Genomic DNA, 18967 nt, shown 5'->3' on the forward strand with positions numbered 1-18967 from the left:
GAGCGGTTCAAGGAGAGTAGGGCCACTGCAAGATCTTTGGGACTTCAAGCATCCACCTCCACTTCCTTAAGATCGTTTAGGAGGTTTAGGGGGTTTGGGCATGGCTTTTCCTTTCGAGGGAGGTTCCAGGCAGCAGGACAGAAATCTTCAGCAGCTCACCCTTATAGATCATTCAGGGGCAGGGGTAGAGTTCGTACTAGAGGGGCCGCCCAGCAGCACTCTGCCTCTTCCTCTTCCTCCGGAGGGGTGCAGCAAGGAAAGCAGCCTTAGTCCTCCATCACTCCCTTTACATGCATCTCCTGTAGGGGGTATACTGTCTCAATTTCTTCACATGTGGGAGTCAACAGCATCGGACTCCTGGGTCACCGAAATTGTGGGGAGTTTCCCCCTCCCATCCCTCCCCACCCATCCTTCTGTTCGGAAGACCATCTGCTTTTACTACAACAGGAAGTGCTAATCCTTTTGTCGAAAGGTGCAGTGGAATTGGTTCCAGAGCAGGAGAGGGGTCAGGGCTGCTATTCAAGATACTTCCTGATCCCCAAAAAGGATGGTCGGTTGAGGCCAGTGAGGATTTTGAATTGGTTCCTCAAGCAGGAAAGTTCAAGATGCTGACCCTGTCACAGGTCCTTTTGGCGTTGAACGAAGGAGATTGGATGGTGTCTGTCGACTTGCAGGATGCTTACTTTCATATCCCGATCCTCAAGTCGCACAGGAAGTATCTCTGGTTTGTGGTGGGGTCGCAACACAATCAGTTTGCGGTCCTTCCGTTTGGTCTTACTTCGGCACCTCGAGTCTTCACAAAGGTGATGGCGGTGGATGCAGCAGAGCTCAGAAGGAGGGGATAGCAGTATTCCCTTTATCTGGACGATTGGTTGATCAAGTCCAAGTCTCCGGAGCTCCTGCGGCATCACCAGCAGTCGACAACTCAGTTGTTGTTTGATCTGGGCTTTTCGGTGAACGTGCCTACATCTCACCTGGAGCCCTCTCAGTGCCTCCTGTTCATAGGGGCAGTACTGTACACAACATTGAATCAGTCCTTTCCTCCGCCGCAGCGGATTCAGGACATTCAGGCTTTGATTCCAATGTTCCAGAATGGAGCAGTCGTTCCAGTCCTCAAGGTCCTTCGTTTGCTCGGTCTGTTGGCTTCTTGCATTCTGCTGGTCACTCATGCATGCTGGCACATGAGGCCTCTTCAGTGGTGCATCCGCAGGCAGTGGTTTCAACACAAAGGAGATCTAGAGGAATCGATAAAGATCTCCAGAGATGCTGCAGCGGATCTTCGATGGTGGGCTGCGGACAGCAACCTTTTCCAAGGAAAGCCGTTCTTGCTGCCTCCTCCGGTGGCCACAGTGATAACGGATGCCTCCACTTTAGGGTGGGGTGCTCATCTGTGGGAACTGGAGGTCAAAGGTCGTTGGTCTCCAGGGGAACAGAGGCTTCACATCAATCTTTTGGAATTGCGGGCGATCCGTCTGGCTCTCAAGGCCTTCCTCTCTTCCATTCGCGGTCGGTCGGTTCAAGTCCTAACGGACAACACTACTGCAATGTGGTATATAAACAAGCAGGGAGGAGTGGGGTCGTATCTTCTCTGCAGGGAAGCTCTACGGCTCTGGTCCTGGGTTCAGGACCATCAGATTTGCTTGGTAGCAAACCATTTGGCCGGAGTTCTGAACATGTGTGCGGACGTACTCAGTCTGCGCATCTCGACCGATCACGAGTGGCGTCTTCATCCAGACCTGGTCCTTTACATCTTCCAGATGTGGGGGTTTCCTCAGGTGGATCTGTTTGCCACTCGGGAGAACGCGCACTGCCTGTCGTTCTGCAGCCTCCAGTATCGGGTGCAAGGAGCTTTGGGGGAAGCGTTTCAGATGTCCTGGAACGGCCAGTTGTTTTACGCGCTTCCCCCCATACCCTTGATTCCTCGGGTCCTGAGGAAGATTCGCCAAGACCGGGCTTAAGTTATCTTAATAGCTCCGGATTGGCCAAGAAGGGTGTGGTATTCAGACCTTCTCGAACTCTCTCTGTGCCCTCCGCTCCGTCTCCCTTACAGGTCAGACCTCCTCTTGCAGTCGCAGGGGCAGGTTCTACACCCCCACCTCTAGAGCCTGCACCTACATGCCTGGAGATTAAAAGGGGCAATCTGAGTGCTATTTCTCTCCCACCTGAGGTGGTGGAAGTTATATCATCGGCCATTTGTGAATTGGTGTGGAGAGAATCAAATTGATCCCTTGAGTGCCCACTTATCTGACAGACTGTTGTTTGCATTATCCTTGGCACAGAGGGGTTGTGCAGTTGCCACTGTTAAGGGTTATTTATCTGCCCTGTTGGCCTTTCTGTGCCTTCCAGACCAACCCTCCCTGTTTAAGTCCCCAATAGTTTTGAGGTTTATTAAGGGTCTCACTAACACGTTTCCGCCCACTCCATTCGTTATGCCACAGTGGGATTTGAACTTAGTATTGACCTTTCTTATGGGTTCACTGTTTGAACCGATGCATTCTTGCCCATTGAGGCTTTTCGTTTTAAAAACTGTTTTTCTGGTTGCCATAACATCAGCTAGAAGGGTGAGTGAGCTCCAGGCTCTTAGTGTGGAACCCCTATATACTTCCTTTTACAGGGACAAAGTGGTGTTAAGGACCAAGGCGGCTTTCCTACCGAAGGTTGTTACACCCTTTCATTTAGGACAGTCCATCACACTTTCTTCCTTTTATCCGCCACCTCATCCATCCAAGGAGGAAGAGAGGCTTCACCGACTTGACCCAAGAAGAGCGTTGAGCTTCTTCGTCAACAGGACGAGGGAGTTCAGACAGGACGATCAGCTCTTCGTCGGTTACGTGGTGAAGAGGAGAGGCAAAGCTGTCCACAAGAGAACGCTTTCCAGGTGGGTCATTCTTTGCATCAAATTGTGTTATTCTTTAGCAAAGAAGGAACCTCCTGTGGGGCTACATGCCCATTCCACCAGGGCTAAGGCGGCTTCATCGGCCTTAGCTAGAGGTGTTCCTGTGGTTGACATCTGCAAGGCGGCAACTTGGGCGTCCCTCCACACTTTTGCCAAGCATTATTGTTTGGACTCTGAAGTTAGGAGGAATGGCCATTTGGCACGCTCAGTGATGCAGGATTTCTTGGTTTGACCATTCAGGCACCCACCACCGGGGGCGGTACTGCTTTTGGACTCTATTCTTTAGGTGAGGAATCCACAGGTAGTTGTATCCATCAGAAGAACAAGTTACTTACCTTGGGTAACGCCTTTTCTGGTGGATACATTAGCTACCTGTGGATTCCTCACGGTCCCACCCGCCTCCCTGTTGCCTGACTGGTCTTACCACGAATTCCTTGGGTGAGTACCCATATGTTGTACATATGTATATACTGATGCAATGATTTACATATGTGTATATATTTGTTTCTGTATATATATAAAAAAAAAAAAAAAAAGAGAGAGAGGACGTGTATATATGTATATATTTCCTATTGTTTATTTCTATTGGTTATGTTTCATATTAGTGGAAATAAATGTTGGTATATAGGTTTGATTGATGTGTTCATATCACATCTGTAGTGTCAATGTTCTCCTGTTCGCCTCAAAGGCACGTAAAAAATAGTGATACTGACGTCTGTACGTTGACGAGGACCTCTTATTGCCTGGATGACATCATACGGCGTCGCGTGGGAGTCGGGCAATTGTGACATCATCATCGACGTGCAGAGCTAGAAGAAAATTTCCGTCGAATGCTGGCGCGTGGGGAAAATTCTTTAGTTGAGGAATCCACAGGTAGCTAATGTATCCACCAGAAAAGGCGTTACCGAAGGTAAGTAACTTGTTCTTCTTGCCACATAAATTGAAAGTGAAAAGTAAAACAGTTGACATAAGCAAGTCAATTCAAAGTGCCACGGCTGCTATGAGGGTGAGCGCAAAGGAGAGATACAAAAGGAAAAAGAAGTTTGCTCCCAGTCTAGCTTATCAGAAAATGTGCAATTATCCATGTAACAGGGTCGATGACCAAGGCGGTAACAAAACTGCCCCAAGGAGGGACAAACATAAAGCATTTACCAACGATAAAGGATTTTTGAAAGGCAAGCCCATGAATGAGTGATAGTGATGGGTGTGCGGTGGGCGTGGTTAAAAGCCCTCAGATAGATTATAACACGTCAGAGCACTTGCACGTTTGACCTAAAAATAAGAGCACATCAAAACATAGGGCCAGATGTACAACCGTATGTTTTGCGACTCGCAGTTTGCGACTCATTTGCGAGTCGTAAAACCAAATGTACAGCAGTGTCAATTACACTGTTTGCGATTCCCAATAGGTTTGCAAATGACCTACCTCATCAATATTCATGAGGTAGGTCACAATTTGCGACCCCATTGGGAATGGCGGCACTCACAGGCATGGTGGCCTGCTGGGGATAGTAGACCACCATGTCTGTGACTGCTTTTTAAATGAATCACTGTTTTTTAAAAATGCTGCCGTTTTCCTTAACGGAAAACAGGATGGATTCCAAAAAGAAAAATGAAAAGCTCTCTATTCGTTTTTTTCCGAGTAGACAGTGGTCCATGGGACTACTGCCTGTTCTGAAAAAATATATTCACTACCATTCACAAAGGGAACCCCTTCAAGTTTGCGAATGGTTTGAAACCAATTTGAAATTGGTGTTAACTGTGATTGTTTTGTGACCACATTCACAGTCACATAACAATCACACATCCCCTGCGTATCACAATTAGGAAGGGACGCGCACCGACTCGCAAAATAGGGATGGTACATTGTACCTGCCCATTTTGCAGTTGCAAACAATGATTTATGCCGTTTGAAACAGCAAAAAGGTGTCAGGCATAGGCCCACAGTCACTTGTTTTGCTCATTGCAAGCTAGTTGAATTCAATTTAGTATGCATTGTTCTCTAAAGACTACATGTACCGGATATGACTCCAGATGCCATTATGTCATGTGAATGAAATTGTCTGCCATTTTGCCTTGCTTTTTCAAACAGATGTGGGCCCCTCTTATCTAGATTCCTGGGTGTTGGAGCCACAGAGGCGGCATCATAATGTAGCATTCACATATAAGCAAGACAAAGGATACAGAAAGGCATGGGCCGACCTTTGGCACTTTGTCAGTGTCTTTTTGTCCATAGAACACAAATGATCAGAGGCCTGTGGTGTCAGACCAAATTTATTGCAGAGCTCCTTAGCTGCTTGCACACTAAATTTCAGTATTATATGTAATGTATTCATTTTGTCTGTAAAATGCCATATTTTATGTGAAGACCAAAAAATCCACTATAAAGTTTATCTCTTCCATGGGTCCTCCATACAACATGTTTCATCTGTGTTTTGATATTTTTTCCCTCACATATATATTCAATGTAGGTCATATAATGTTTCTAACCATTACTTTGTACATTGACATTGTTGTTCTGTCATATACATGTAGTAAGCAACATATATTTATTTAGGTTGTCATTAAATATTCTTGCACACATCTGTGTACAGACAATGGCGCCCCTATCCTTTTGTAAATGTCTTACCACCCTTGTTTTCATGCTGGTTGGCACCTTGTATTGGGTCAAGAACTACATTTTAGGTGAAATGGGCGTGACATCCATTGCTTGCCACTGACTCAGCAGCATAGTTGAGCACAAATGTCGGACTAGTTCTTGTCATATAGAAAATGTAAAAGTCAAAATATTTTCATTATTTAACGTTAATTTCTACGGGGTGTTATTTTATTTCCCTCACTCCATTGTTTTCTGTAGGTGTATTTTGCAGAATGTGTGAGTTGCCATATGTGGAGCTTCACTTATCTAAGGCTGGGATGGAGTACATTTACACCTGCTTTGACACTAGTAGAGCTGTAGTAACTTCAGCAGTAAATCTTGTGAATTACAATCGTTTTACTCCTTTGTGGGCATGTGCTTGTATTAGCAAGTTCCTCCTTTAAGCCACCATTACATTTTCCTACACCCCCCTATTCAGTAGTAAGTATTCCCTTTTCCAGACACTTTGTGAATAACATTTTATAGTGATTGAGCAGTACTGTTGTAGCTTTGATTCACATACTACAAAATGATGTTCATGAATGGGCCCCATAAAAGCTTGAAATCAGATTGCTAAGAAGGCATATCATCTATATAAAAAGCACTTTCTCTAACATTTTTGATGGATGTTTAACAGTTAAAAAATCTTTGACGTTTAACTGGATCACAATCTAAGAAAAGGGCAAGGGGAGCATAAGAAGTATTCTTTAAATTAAATCCAAGAGGTCAAATGTATTAATGTAGGATTTAAACCATTTTTGCTTTTCTTGAAATGTTAAATCACCTTATGTTAGAAATGGAGTTTCTGGTTGGCTAGGGTATGCACCTAAGCCAGGCAGAACTCACCACTCTAGTCAGGGCAAGTCGGTTACACACCAAAGATAACCAGTGCTCACCCCCGGTAGCTTGTCACATAGCAGTCAGGCTTATTCCCCAAGGTCATGTATAAAGCGTTTACGCAACGCACTCACACCAGTGACACAATAAATACACCACAAAAGAGACTTCACACATAGTTGTATATAAAAAAAATAGCATATTGTATGTAACATAAGACCAAAACGTCATAGATCATAAGTATTGTGCCTATTGTACCATCAAAGTAGTAATGCTCAGTTTTCTCATGGTGTAAAGCAACACAGCATCATGTGATCAGTAAGTATCCTAGTCATAGAAGGCATTTGGTTATAGAAATTAGGTACATGTATCACCTCAAGGCAACATAGTTGGGAAAACACCCGATTGACACTCTGTCACCATCCCCCCTTAATACCTTGTTAGTAAGTAGGGACAATGGTTTGTAGAAAACACAAACATCAACCGCAAACATAGGCAGCAGCGCATATTTTGCTTGTAGTAGTGGGGTCACGGTAGACTTGGGAGGGTCCCGCTGAGCCAAGTGTATCTGTGAGCAAGGAGTAGGCCGCAGGAGTACCTGTATGCCTACTTGTCAGGATACGGTAATGTGGGTTCTAACTCTGTCAGGAGAGTCCCAGACTGTACAGTTGCGCTATGACTACAGTAAAAGGTTCCTTTAGCCCAGGGCGGACAAAGGCTACCTGGTCCTCGAATACTTCAATGAGGGTGTATGCAGTCACAGGGTACTGTTTCCTCAACACTGTGAGAGACCTCGCTGGGCCTTACAGCGTCAGGAGAAATGCTGAAATGCAGCCGCCCGCAAACGTGCGGCACAGATGTTCTCTTTCCTCCCCCGCCTGGCCACACTACCCCGGACATTGCAGGAAATCGAAGTTAGATGGTGCAGTAATGTTGGCAGGCAAGATGTGGCTCAGCCCATACACAGCGTAAGTCATGAGAGACAGCTGCAGATTCACAAGTCTCTTCACGCGCTGGGGCAGTACTTTTCCTCCAAGATTTACCTGCACTGCAGAATGGTCCCAACACGGTACTCCACCCGCACTAAGAGGACAGAGCGCTCACTATGTGCTATAAGTCCATGATACACTCACCATGCGCAGGCCTGTCAAGAGCGAAAAAATAGAACATTCACCAAACTCTTATTTTTACGGGGGACATGGCAACACTCAGCTCTCGTCCTGCACTGGTCCTAGAGACTCACCTAAGTTTCCAGCCAAATAATGAGGCACACGCCACTAACTTTGATCTAGAGAGCAGCAAAGCAGCACCTACCACATACCTGGGAAATAGAGCGATATCCTTACAGAAATAAAATCCATCAGCCTCAAAACCCCACGGAGACTCTGAGGGAGTAGAGGTTATAAGCCCCTGGAGAACACTTGCAATTGGGGGTCAAAGCAGGCAGGCCAGCACATATGGTCATTAATGGCGGGTCCTCCTGGCAGTCCCACAGGGTCTGGTTACCCACAGTCAAGGAGCAGCTGGCAGCAGGGCGACAAGCAGAAAATCAATCCTGATGAGTCCTATGTGCCACCCAGCAGCAGCAGGTGGCAGGGCAACAAAAGAAGAGCAGTCCAGATGAGTCCTTTGTGCGGTCAAGCAGTCCTTCTGACAGAGGTTCAGTCCCAGTTCCAAAAGTGCTCTAGAATCATGGAGCAACAGCCCCTATAATTATACTCCAGGTGCCCAGCGTTTTGAAGGTGGGAGAAGGTTCCATTCAGATCTGACCAGTTCCAAGAATTTTGCTTCGCTCCTACTCTGGCTCCAGACATCAGTAGGGATAAACAAGCCTTTGTATGAGGGCAGGGCACAGCCTACACAAATGTAAAGTGTGAACAACCCGCCCTCTCTCCTAGCCCAGGAAGACTATCAGTATCTAGATGAATGCAGATGTAACCCTGTCACACCTAACCCTCCCTGAAGGATGGCTATCTGGAGAGTATGCACAAAAGTGGAGTTGTCACTCTGCCCTGAATGAGGATTGATGCCAGGCTGCAAAGCACCAGAGTTATAAGTACAGAGAAATGCCCACTTTTGAAAAGTGGCATTTCTAAAATAGTAATGTAAAATCCACCTATACCAGTAAGCAAGATTTCTCACTACCATTCCAAACATACCAAACATGCCCACACTACTGCTCACAGGTCAGAAATTACCACTTAGACATATATAAGGGAATTCCCAATACGAACCTATGAGAGGAGCAGAACCTGTAAGTCACCCTTGTGCAGTGTATGTAAAAGGTAGGACATGTATTTTTATGTGTTACATGTCCTAGTAGTGACAGACCGCCTATTTTGTTTTACTGCTATGAGTGCTGCTCATAGCAGTGAAAACAAAATAGGCTGTTTGCCACTACTAGAACATGTAACACATAAACATATGTGTCCTACCTTTTACATACACAGCACAAGGGTGACTTAGGTGTAGTAAAAAGGGGGATAATGCCTTGGCAAGTAGTTTGACTTGCCAAATCAACTTGGCAGTAAACTACGTCCGTAGGTGCTGCAGTGACAGGCCTCAGACAAGTTTGAAAGGCTACTTCTGTGGGTGGCACAATCTGCACTGAAGGCCCACTAGTAGCATTTAATTTACAGACCCTGGGTATATGGTTTACTTCTTTACAAGGGACTTACAGGTAAATTAAATAAGCCAAACAGGTGCAACCAATTATATCAGGTTTTGGGGGAGTTTGCACATTCATTTTAGCACTGATTAGCAGTTGTAAAGTGCCCAAAGTACTAAAGCCAACAAAAGGAGGGTCAGAAAAATAGGAGGAGAAAGGCAAAAATTGTTAGGATAGCCCTGCAGAGCCATTTCCAACACCTGATGACATTGATCACATATTAATTATTCAGAATCCAACATTAAGAAAAGGAGAGGATAATAAACACCAGACTCAACAGCATGGTCCTTTTTCATTTATGTCACATGTATCCTGTAGCAACAAATTTTGGGTTAGAGTATTATCGAAAGAAGGAAGATGGTCAGTGTAGTGAAATGCCTCCTTTGGCATGGTTACCCCCTAACGTTTTGCCTTTTGTTGATGCCAGTTATGATTGAAAGTGTGCTGGGATCCAGCTAACCAGGCCCCAGCACCAGTGTTCTTTCCCTAAACTGTACCTTTGTTCCCACAATTGGCACAGCCCTGGCACACAGATAAGTCCCTTGTAAATGGTACCCCTGGTACCAAGGGCCCTGTGGCTAGGGAAGGTCTCTAAGGGCTGCAGCATGTATTATGCTACCCTGGGGACCCGTCACACAGCTCATGCACACTGCCTCACAGCTTGTGTGTGCTGGTGGGGAGAAAATGACGAAGTCGACATGGCACTTCCCTCAGGGTGCCATGCCCACATCCCATTGCCTGTGGCATAGGTAAGCCACCCCTCTAGCAGGCTTTACAACCCTAAGGCAGGGTTCACTATACCACAAGTGAGGGTATAGTTGCATGAGCAATATGCCCCTACAGTGTCTAAGCCAAACCTTAGACATTGTAAGTGCAGGGTAGCCATAAAGAGTATATGGTCTGGGAGTCTGTCAGTTAAGAGTTCCACAGTTCCATAATGGCTACACTGAAATCTGGGAAGTTTGTTATCAAACGTCTTAGCACAATAAAGCCACACTGATGCCAGTGTGGGATTTATTGAAAAATATACACAGAGGGCATCTTAGAGATGCCCCCTGAATACTAGTCTGACTCCTGGTGTTAGGCTGACCAGTTTCTGTCAGCCTGCCACAACCAGATGACTTTCTGGCCACATGGGGTGAGTGCCTTTGTCACTCTGTGGCCAGGAACAAAGCCTTCACTGGGTGGAGATGCTTCTCACATCCCCCTGCAGGAACTGTAACACCTGCCAGTGATCCTCAAAGGCTCCTGCCTGTTGTTACAGCACCCTAGGACATCCCAGCTAGTGGAGATGCCTGCCCCTCTGGACACAGCCCCCACTTTTGGCGGCAAGTCTAGAGGAGATAATGAGAAAACCAAAGAGGAGTCACCTACCAGTCAGGACAGTCCCTAAGGTGCCCTGAGCTGAGGTGATACCTGCTTTTAGAAATCCTCCATCTTTATTTTGGAGAATTCCTCCAATAGGAATAGGGATGTGCCCCCTCCCCCCAGGGTGGAGGCACAAGGAGAGTGTAGCCACCCTCAAGGACAGTAGCCATTGGCTACTGCCCCCCAGACATAAACATACGCCTAAATTTAGTATTTAATAGGGGACCCTGAACCCAGGAAATCAGATTCCTGCAACCTACAACAACAAGAAAGACTGATGACCTGAAAGCCCCGCAGAGACGACGGAGACACCAACTTACTTTGCCCCAGCCCTACCAGCCTGTCTCCAGACTCAGCCTGCACAGCGACACATCCAGCGGAACCAGCGACCTCTGAGGACTCAAAGGACTGCCCTGCACCCAAAGGACCAAGGACCTCTTGAGAACAGTGGGTCTGTTCAGAAACTGTAACAACTTTGCAACTTTGAAACAACTTTAAAGAGACTCTCACTTCCTGCCAGAAGCGTGAGTCTTCACACTCTGCACCTGACACCCCCGGCTTGAGTCCAGGACAACCAACACGCAGAGAAGACTCCCAGGCGACTCCAACGACGTGGACACCCTGAGTAGGCCTCCCTGCTCCCCCACTGCGACGCCTGCATAGAGGATCCAGAGGCTCCCCCTGACCGCGACTGCCTGGTAACAAAGGAACCCGACACCTGGACCAAGCACTGCACCCGCAGCCCACGGACCGAGAGGAACCACCTACCAGTACAGGAGTGACCAGCAGGCGGCCCTCATCCTAGCACAGTCAGTGGTTGGCCCAAGAAGGCCCCCTGTGCCCTGCCTGCTTTCTACAGCAAACCCACAGCCGCCGCTGTGCCGCTGAGGGTGTGTTTTGTGTGCTTGTGTTTGTCTCCCCAGTGTTCTACAAAACCCCCTTGGTCTGCTCCTCGAGGACCCAGGTACTTACCTGCTAGCAGACTGAAACCGGAGCACTCCTGTTCTTCATAGTCGCATATGTGTTTTGGGCCCTCCTTTATCCTCTGCACCTGACCGGCCCTGTGTTGCTGGTGCTGTGGCTTTGGAGTTACCTTGAACCCCCAGCGGTGGGCTGCCTATGTCCAGGAGACTGACTGTGGAAGTGCTTTACTTACCTGAGAAAACTAACGAAACTTACCTCCTGAGGAACTGTTGATTTTTGCAGTGTCCACTTTTAAAATAGCTTAGTGCCATTTTAACCAAAAGTGTGTGTATTACTGTTTTAAATCAAAGTTCTATACTTACCTGTGTGAAGTACCCTGCATTTTATGTACTTACCTAAAACCTTGAATCTTGTGGTTCTAAAATAAGTTAAGAAAATATATTTTTCTATATAAAAACCTATTGGCCTGGAGCAAGTCTTTAAGTGTGTGTTCCTCATTTATTGCCTGTGTGTGTACCACCAATGCTTAACACTACCCTCTGATAAGCCTACTGCTCGACCACACTACCACAAAATAGAGCATTAGTATTATCTAATTTTGCCACTATCAACTTCTAAGGGGAACCCTTGGACTCTGTGCACACTATCTCTCACTTTGAGATAGCATATACAGAGCCAGCTTACAGTCAGGCTGAGGAATAGCTGTATTTATTAAGATGTTAGATGCAGACCTTCTGGGTAGATTAAATTTGAATGTAAAGAAGCATTGTTGAATTTAAATCCAAGACGGCAAATGTGTCAATGTAGACTTTAATGCCTTTTCTTAAAATGTCGAATCACCTTATGACATTGATCATATTTTAATGATTCAAAATGTGATCAACTGATGAAAATGAGTGCTAGAGGGATCATTCATCAAATTCTACCAAGAGCTGTATGAGTCTGAATTGAACACACCTGGTACTTTATTTAATCACTACCTTGATTTATTCCATTAGTCCTCTTCACAGTGAAAATAAGAGTTTCAGAGACAAATATAAAAAGAAATTTGGTTAGTGAACACCTTGCCTCTCTCTATCTGGGGAAACCAACCACTTTGTACAGGATTCGTAAATATTTCTATAAGATGTTTTGTCTGAAGCTGCTACCATTACTTATTTGCTTTTAGAACATTGGTATCTCCCAACACAGCCTCATGATATATACATGACTTGAAAGGAATGCAAATTTAACCTTACAGTATTTTTACTACAGCATGGCTTTTCCATATTCACAGACTCCCAAATTATACTTTACTTGCTTACTGCTGGCGGTTAATTGCGGTCAGTCAGGCTAAAGAGATGTTGTTCACCATTGTAAATGTTAGGTTATGTGGCTCGAAGCAATAGACAGATGTATTGTAGGTTGGTAGTAAAATTCAAATAAATGTACAGTGTTTAGTAGAATGATTACGGATACTATATTAAATGGAAGTGCAATTTCATATCTGTAATGGTATAAATCTCACATAATCATGCTTTATAAAATGTGCATTTGTCAATATTTCTCTTATATTTTCTTTTAGGATTTTTTATTTCATGAAGAACCAAAGGTATCTGAAGAGACACCGTACACAGAAGCAATTGATGCAGAGGAACCTAGCAAAACCGAGAGATCCAATGAGTATTTACAAAAAACGGAGCGTGAAAAGGCAAAGCAGTCTCCTGCAAAAAGCAAACTTCCTGGCAAGCAAAAATATGAACCATCTGAGAAATGGAAGAACCTTGGCCTAACGGAGTATGTTACACTTTTATTCATTTAGGTCTTTGTTTGATATTTCAAAATAATTTTTAGTTTTATTGAAATCAAACACATTTATGCCAATAAAATAACATTGTAATGGAATTGTATACATCTTTAATTCTGATGGATACAAACTATCTGTGGATTCCTCACCTTATGAATTCACCCTTGCGCCAGCATCCGATGGAAAATCTTCTTCCCAGCTCTCCACGTCAACGAGGACATCACAATTGCATGGCTCCACGTGATTCCGTCTGACGTCACCGTGCCTATAAGAGGTCCTCGCTGACGTGCTGAAGTCAGTTCCCTTTTTCCAGTGCCTTCGACGCTAACGGTTTTCTCCTAGCTCTCGCTTCTGTTGGAGGTTTCCTTTTGTTACTCTTGTTCTTACAATGTCTCCCCCAAGGAAGTCCGGTTTTCAGCCTTGCAGAGAGTGTGGCGGTCGCATGTCGGATACTGACCCTCAAGTCGATTGTCTTTGGTGCCTTAGCTCTGAGCATGACATCGAGGAGTGTCAGTCTTGCCAGAGCATAAATCCTAAGGCCTTAAAGGGAAGGGAAGCCAACTCTTTTTGGCAAAAGCGAAGAAGGGTCATAGGAGCCATAAAAGATCCTCTTCCCACACTTCTTCAAAGAAGCATAAGAAACAGTGCTGTCATGACTCTCGGTGCTGTTCTGCTCGGAGCCGATCAAGGTCAAGGTCTCCATCTCGCCGGCGCTGTGCGACGTGGGAGGTGAGTCAATGGTGACTCCGCAACCCCAGAGTCCTGAGGCTTCTCCGGCGCCGTCCGTCTTTGAGGTTGTGGCACCTCAGGACAGTCCTCAGTTTTCACCTGTAGCTCAGGAGTCAGATGGTCAGCAAGTACGGATGCAACAAGACCAGCGGTATCCTGCCTTCCCGGCTCCGGGAGCGGATCCGGCGGCATTCTTGAATGCCATGTTTGTGCAGTTCAACACCATGGCCCCTGCTGGTGCACCGGCTTTTTCCCACAGGCCCATTGGCATTTTCTTTGGGATCCCCGGCTCTGTACAAGGCGGCGCCGTTTATGTCGTTCTTTCCGGCTGAGGGTACCGGACCGGCGCCGATGGCATTGCCTCGAGGTCCTGTGAATCCCATGACGTCGCCAAGCTCGTTTGAGGTCGCGTAGGAAGGCCTTGCGCCTGCTGGATGAGGAGGAATATCATAGGCAGTTGGAGGAAGGAGAGATTGTCGAGTCCTTTGGAGAGTATCAGGGCTTGGAGTCTGCCAGTGGGCTGTATACTTCCCCGGAATGGGACCTATGTTCACTGGGGGAGTTTACGGAGGAGGCAGCTTCGTTTCACACGGTCATCAGGAAGGCAGCGGACTTTTTAGAACTTCCATTGCCTGCTGCAGAAGTTAAAACCAACATATTAACGGAAGTTCTGCATCCTTCTTCGGCTTCTGCAGACCCTTTGCTTCCTTTTAAAGAGGCTCTTACAGAACCCATTTTAGAACTATGGAGGAATCCAGTTTCGTCTCCTGAGGTGAATAGAGCTATGGCAAGAAGATATAGAGTAGCGCCTGGCGATCCAGGGTTTTTATCTCAACATCCTACCCCCAGAAAGTTTGGTGGTCCAGGCATCTTGCTCTACAAGGTCTGCTCCTGGCTCTTTCCCTGTGATTCCATCTGACAGGGAATCCAAGCGGATGGAGCAATCCGCAAAGAAGACTTTTTCTTCTTGCAGCATGGCTCTTAAGTCTGCGAACGCTACCTGTGCGCTGGGTAGGTATGTCCACGCCCTCCTGGACTCTGCGAAAGCTATGGTTCCGGATCTGCCGCAGAATATACAGAGACCTTTTGGGGAACTCCTTTCTGATGTGCAGGCAGCGGCGAAGCAGATAATTCAGTCTGGCCTGGACTCTACGGACTCGGTGGCCAGGGCAATGGGTACATCTGTTGCTACTAGGAGGCACGCTTGTTTAAGGTCCTCTGGATTTTCTTCAGATGTACAGACCACCTTTTTGGATTTGCCGTTTGATGGGGAGAAACTGTTTGGAGATAAAGTGGACTCTGCCCTGGAGCGCTTTAAAGACAGCCGGGCCACGGCAAAGTCTTTAGGATTGCAAGCCTCCTCTGCTACCCTTAGGTCCTTTCGTAGGTTCAGGGGGTTTGGACGTGAGGCAGCTTACTGAGGGAGACCCCAGTCGTCAGTCCAGCAGCCTACTAGCCTCCCATATCAGTCCTTTAGAGTGTGGGAGAGGGTTAGAGTGAGAGGGGCCACCCAGCAGCACCCTAAGTCATCCTCTTAATTTGGAGGACAACAGTAAGGGAAGCAGCCCTAGTTTTCTCTCCTTTGTTGATCATACTTCTCCTGTAGGGGGAAGATTGGCTCTTATTCTCCACGAGTGGTAGTTAGTTACATCAGACTCATGGGTTCTAAACATTGTGAGAAAAGGATTTGCTCTCCCTTTTCAGGAGTTTCCTCCTCCCTTCCCTCCCCATCCCTCGTTTTGTTCAGAAGACCATCTCCTGCTGTTGCAACAGGAAGTTCGGACCCTGTTATCAAAAGGTGCAGTGGAGTTGGTTCCAGAGCAGGAACGGGGTCAGGGTTGTTGTTCAAGATATTTCCTGATCCCCAAGAAGGACGGTTTTTGAGACCAATCCTAAACCTGAGGATTTTGAATTGGTTCCTCAAACAGGAGAAATTCAAGATGCTGACTCTAGCGCAGGTACTTCTGGTGTTGAACAAAGGCGATTGGATGGTGTCTGTTGACTTGCAGGATGCGTACTTTCATATCCCTATACTCACGTCGCACAGGAAGTATCTCCGATTTGTGGTGGGGTCGCAACACTACCAGTTTGCGGTCCTCCCGTTTGGTCTTACTTCGCCACCTCGAGACTTCACAAAGGTGGTGGCAGTGGTGGCAGCAAGTCTCAGAAGGGAGGGGATATCGGTATTCCCTTACCTGGACGATTGGTTGATCAAAGCCAAGTCTCCAGAGCTTGTGTTGCGTCACTTGCGGACATCAACTCAGTTGTTGTCCAGGCTGGGTTTTTCGATCAATGTACCCAAATCTTACCTGGAGCCCTCTCAACGCCTCCTGTTCATAGGGGCAGTACTGGACACAACATTGAATCGGGCCTATCCTCCGCCTCAGGGGGTCCAGGATATTCAGGCATTGATTCCAATGTTTCAAAATGGAGCGGTTCTTCCAGTCCTCAAGGTCTTACGACTGCTCGGTCTGTTCGTTTCTTGCATTCTGTTGGTCACTCATGCACGTTGGCACATGAGGGCTCTCCAATGGTGCCTCCGCAGGCAGTGGTTTCAACACAAAGGGGATCTCGAGGATTCAATTAAGATCGCCAGAGACGCTGCGGCGGATCTACGATGGCGGGCTGTGGATGGCAACCTTTTGCAAGGAAGGCCGTTTTCACTGCCGCCGCCGGTGGCCACGGTCATGACGGATGCTTCCACTCTAGGGTGGGGAGCTCATCTGGGGGACCTGGAGATCAAAGGTCGTTGATCTCCAGTGGAGCGGACTTTTCATATTAGTCTGTTGCAATTGTGTGTGATACGCTTGGCTCTCAAGGCCTTCCTCCTGCCTCTTCGCGGTGAGTCATTTCAGGTCCTGACGGACAACACTACTGCGATGTGGTATATAAACAAGTAGGGAGGAGTAGGGTCGTATCTTCTCTACAGAGAAGCACTGCGACTCTGGTCCTGGCTTCAGGACCATCGGATTCGCTTGATGGCAAATCATCTGGCCGGGGTGCTCAATGTGCATGCGGACTCTCTCAGTCGGCTCCTTTAGGCCGATCACGAGTGGCGTCTCCATCCGGATCTGGTCCTGCATATTTTTGGGATGTGGGGTACGCCGGTGATAGATCTGTTTGCCATTCAGGAGAATGCGCACTGCCCGTCATTCTGCAGCCTCCAGTATCCACTGCAAGGAGCGTTGGGGGACGCGTTTCAGATCTCTTGGTGCAACCAGTTGCTTTACGCGTTTCCCCCTATACCCTTGATTCCTCGGGTGCTGAGGAAGATCGGGCTCAGGTTATTTTGATAGCCCCGGATTGGCCAAAAAGGGTGTGGTACACGGACCTTCTCCAACTCTCGCTGTGCCCTCCGCTCCGTCTCCCTCTCAGGGCAGACCTCCTCTCACAGGGGCAGGTTCTACACCCCCACCTCCAGAGCCTGCACCTTCATGCCTGGAGATTGAACGGGGCAACCTGAGTTCCTTTTCTCTCCCACCAGATGTAGTGGATATTATTTTATCAGCCAGGTGACACTCCACTAAGACCATTTATGCTGGTAGGTGGGCAAAATTCGTAGCTTGGTGTGGAGAAAAGCAAATTGACCCTTTGAAGGCCCATCTTTCTGATATTTTATTGTTTGCTTTGGACTTAGCAAAGAAGGGTTGTGTGGTGGCTACGGTTAAAGTTATTTAGCTGCTCTGTCAGCCTTTCTGTGTCTCCCGGATCAGCCCTCATTGTTTAAATCACCTATTGTAGTTAGGTTTCTTAAGGGTTTACTTAATAAGTTTCCTCCCACTCCTTTTCATGTGCCTCAGTGGGACCTGAATCTTGTTTTAACCTTTTTAATGGGGTCTCCATTTGAGCCCATGCACTCTTGCCCGTTATGGGTTTTAGTGTTTCAGACAGTTTTTCTTGTTGCCATAACCTCTGCTAAGTGGGTTAGTGAGCTCCAAGCTCTTTCTGTTAAACCCCCCCTTTACCTTGTTTTTCCCAGATAAAGTGGTGTTGAAAACCAGGACGGCGTTCCTGCCAAAAGTTGTCACTCCTTTTCATATAGGGCAGACTATTACCCTTCAATCTTTCTACCCTCCTACTCACCCCTCGCAGGAGGAAGAAAGACTCCACCGTTTGGACCCTAAAAGGGCGCTTAGTTTCTACATTGAAAGGATGAAGGACTTTCGCCTGGAAGATCAGCTGTTCGTGGGGTACTTTGGACAGAGGGAGGGCAGAGCAGTCCATAAAAGAACTATCTCCAGGTGGGTTATCCTTTGTACCAAGATCTGCTACTCATTGGCGAAAAAGGTTCCCCCTGAAGGTATCAGAACACACTTCACCAGGGCCAATTCTGGTTCTTCGGCCCTGGCAAGGTGGGTTCCAGTGGTTGATATTTGCAAGGCAGCAATTTGGGCGTCCCTCTATACCTTTGCAAAACATTACTGCCTGGACTCTGAGGTTCGGAGCGACGGCCATTTTGCACGATCTGTCTTACAGGATTTCTTGGTGTAATCAGACAGGCACCCACCTCCGAGTGCGGTACTGCTTTGGGACTCTATTCATAAGGTGAGGAATCCACAGGTAGTTTGTACCCATCAGAAGAACAAGTTATTTACCTTCGGTAGCGCTTTTTCTGGTGGATACAATAGCTACTTGTGGATTCCTCAAAGTCCCACCCACCTCCCCGTTGACTGTCTGATTGCAATAGGATATGTGGTTGTATAGATGTATGTATATATATTGATATTTTCCTGTATATATAAATTATGTTTTTTGATTATGTTGCATCATGAAGGATTTATGTACATATGTATATATTGGAGTTATTTTGGAGTTGGTTCTCATCTGTTCGCCTCAAAGGCACGTAAAAAATGGGTGAAACTGACGTCAGCACGCCAGTGAGGACCTCTTACTGGCACGGTGACGTCAAACAAAGTCACGTGGAGCCGTGCAATTGTGACGTCCTCGTCGACATGGAGAGCTGGGAAGAGGATTTTCCGTGGGATGCTGGCTCAAGGGTGAATTCATAAGATGAGGAATCCACAGGTAGCTATTGTATCCACCAGAAAAAGCGTTACCAAGGGTAAGTAACTTGTTCTTTAGGGTGCCTGTTATTCTGAATGTTATGCAAATTTCAGGCAT

The 18967-nt window shown here is 46.8% G+C and overlaps 1 protein-coding gene across 2 annotated transcripts in view; it reads left to right on the plus strand.

The window, feature by feature from the left end:
- ODAD2 (outer dynein arm docking complex subunit 2) overlaps window positions 1-18967 on the plus strand; it is an 827935-nt gene that overhangs the window by 229228 nt on the left and 579740 nt on the right. For both annotated transcript variants that reach the window (XM_069211313.1, XM_069211314.1), the window contains exon 8: window positions 12896-13107. In XM_069211313.1, the coding sequence (XP_069067414.1) occupies window positions 12896-13107 (212 nt within the window). The remainder of the gene's footprint in view (window positions 1-12895; window positions 13108-18967) is intronic.

Source organism: Pleurodeles waltl, chromosome 10, assembly GCF_031143425.1.
Source record: "Pleurodeles waltl isolate 20211129_DDA chromosome 10, aPleWal1.hap1.20221129, whole genome shotgun sequence".
In the NCBI taxonomy this organism is placed as follows: Eukaryota; Metazoa; Chordata; class Amphibia; order Caudata; family Salamandridae; genus Pleurodeles; species Pleurodeles waltl.